Source organism: Sceloporus undulatus, unplaced genomic scaffold, assembly GCF_019175285.1.
Source record: "Sceloporus undulatus isolate JIND9_A2432 ecotype Alabama unplaced genomic scaffold, SceUnd_v1.1 scaffold_776, whole genome shotgun sequence".
In the NCBI taxonomy this organism is placed as follows: Eukaryota; Metazoa; Chordata; class Lepidosauria; order Squamata; family Phrynosomatidae; genus Sceloporus; species Sceloporus undulatus.
In genome coordinates, this window is record NW_024803696.1 from 1 (window position 1) to 1,511 (window position 1,511).

A 1,511-nucleotide genomic window follows, 5' to 3' on the forward strand; every position below is an offset into this window, starting at 1 on the left:
GGATGCAGCGTCTTCAAATCCAGCTTTAGAGAAATATCCATCAAATGTAGCGTAGAAGAAAATCACTTTTCTGGCCTTCCAGTCTGGTCCGATGTCAAACAGCTCACAACCGTCAGGGCTTTCTTAGCCTAAAAGTTAGCCATGGTCCCCTCTATTCATGCAAGTAAGCTTTTTAAGAAGAGCAAAGCAAAACAACACTATATAGGTTAATATCTTTGAAATCTTTGTAAATGCATTCATCCCTCCATATTTGCACATTTGATATTTGCGGCTTTGATTATTCAGGGATTTGATTAATATGTTCTCTCTAGGAATCTCTAAGTCCTCCAGAGCAACTCTATGGTCAATTTTAACTCAAAGTGGTACTGAAAGACATAGAGATTCCTAGAGAAAATACTCTACTCTGCTAGGCCTTAGTAGCTCCTCCAGCTCAGTTCTATGGCCAGTGTCTGTCGGACGTTGACCGCAGAGTTGCACCGGAAGATCTAGAGATTCCTAGAAAAGTGTCCTTTTAGATAAAAACATGGTGTTTTCTTTATTTGCAGTTTTTCCATATTCATGGGGTCCTTGTGCCCCTAACCCTAGCGAATATGGAGGGACAAGTGTACAATAGAATTACGGACTCAGCTGACATAAGATTGATGTCCCTCTCCTCTATTATTTACATCAATAAAGTAAATTTCAGTTTTTCTCCCATTTTTTAAAAATACACCAGCCTTATTGTGTCCTTTGGTTTCAGAGTCACCTCTATCAACAATGCCAGGTTGTGGTCCAGTGTGTGCCATCCCCTCCTGTGCTTCTGAAACCACCGTTGGATTTGGATCAAGAGGTCTGGGAGGCTATGGAAATCAGGTCTATGGTGGCTTCGGTTATGGCGGTTTCGGTGGTTTGGGATTCGGAGGATCAGAATTAGCCAGCAATCTTGGCGTTCTGAATGGAATCATTCCTTCCTGCATCAACCAGGTCCCTTCATCAGAGGTTCTGATCCAGCCCGCTCCTGTTGTTGTCACCATCCCAGGGGCCATCCTCTCTGCAACCTGTGAGCCTGTTGCTGTGGGAGGCAATGCTCCATGCGCCGTTAGCGGCATTGGCCTGGCAGGAGGCTTGGGCCATCGTGGCTTTGGCTATGGCATTGGCAACCGGGGCTTTGGGCTCTCGAGGCATGGATATCTTGGATATGGGCGCCGTGGTAGCATTTGTACCTAGACCCATGAAACTGGAAAAGAACGACCATGAATAACCTATGATTTTTTGGATCTGTTACCGAGTGTCTCAGTCTGATCTCCTGCAATCACTACTGAAGCCAAGACAGTGTTCAAGAACTCTGTGAGGCCCTTTCTTCTCCTCCATTTCCACTTTTGAATGTCTGAAGCCCAATAAGCAGCAACCACAGTTGTCTTGTTTTTTGTGCTTTGTCATGTTCCTTGTCTGTTTCCTTGACTGTCGACCTGTTCTTCCCATCTTTTAAATAAAGCTCATTCTGCATTCAAATCTGTGTCTCTCTGGCTATG

General features: G+C 44.7%; 1 protein-coding gene across 1 annotated transcript; it reads left to right on the forward strand.

The window, feature by feature from the left end:
* The first annotated feature begins 744 nt into the window (after positions 1–744).
* Positions 745–1,479, forward strand: LOC121917794 (feather keratin 2-like). The gene has a single exon (XM_042443918.1). The coding sequence runs from the start codon at positions 757–759 to the stop codon at positions 1,204–1,206; it is 450 nt and encodes a 149-aa protein (XP_042299852.1). The 5' UTR covers positions 745–756; the 3' UTR covers positions 1,207–1,479.
* The last annotated feature ends 32 nt before the right edge of the window (positions 1,480–1,511 follow it).

What these genes read in the sequence shown, in the direction of transcription:
- LOC121917794 (XM_042443918.1), top strand. Translation starts at nt 757, where the DNA reads ATGCCAGGTTGTGGTCCAGTGTGTGCCATCCCCTCCTGTGCTTCTGAA.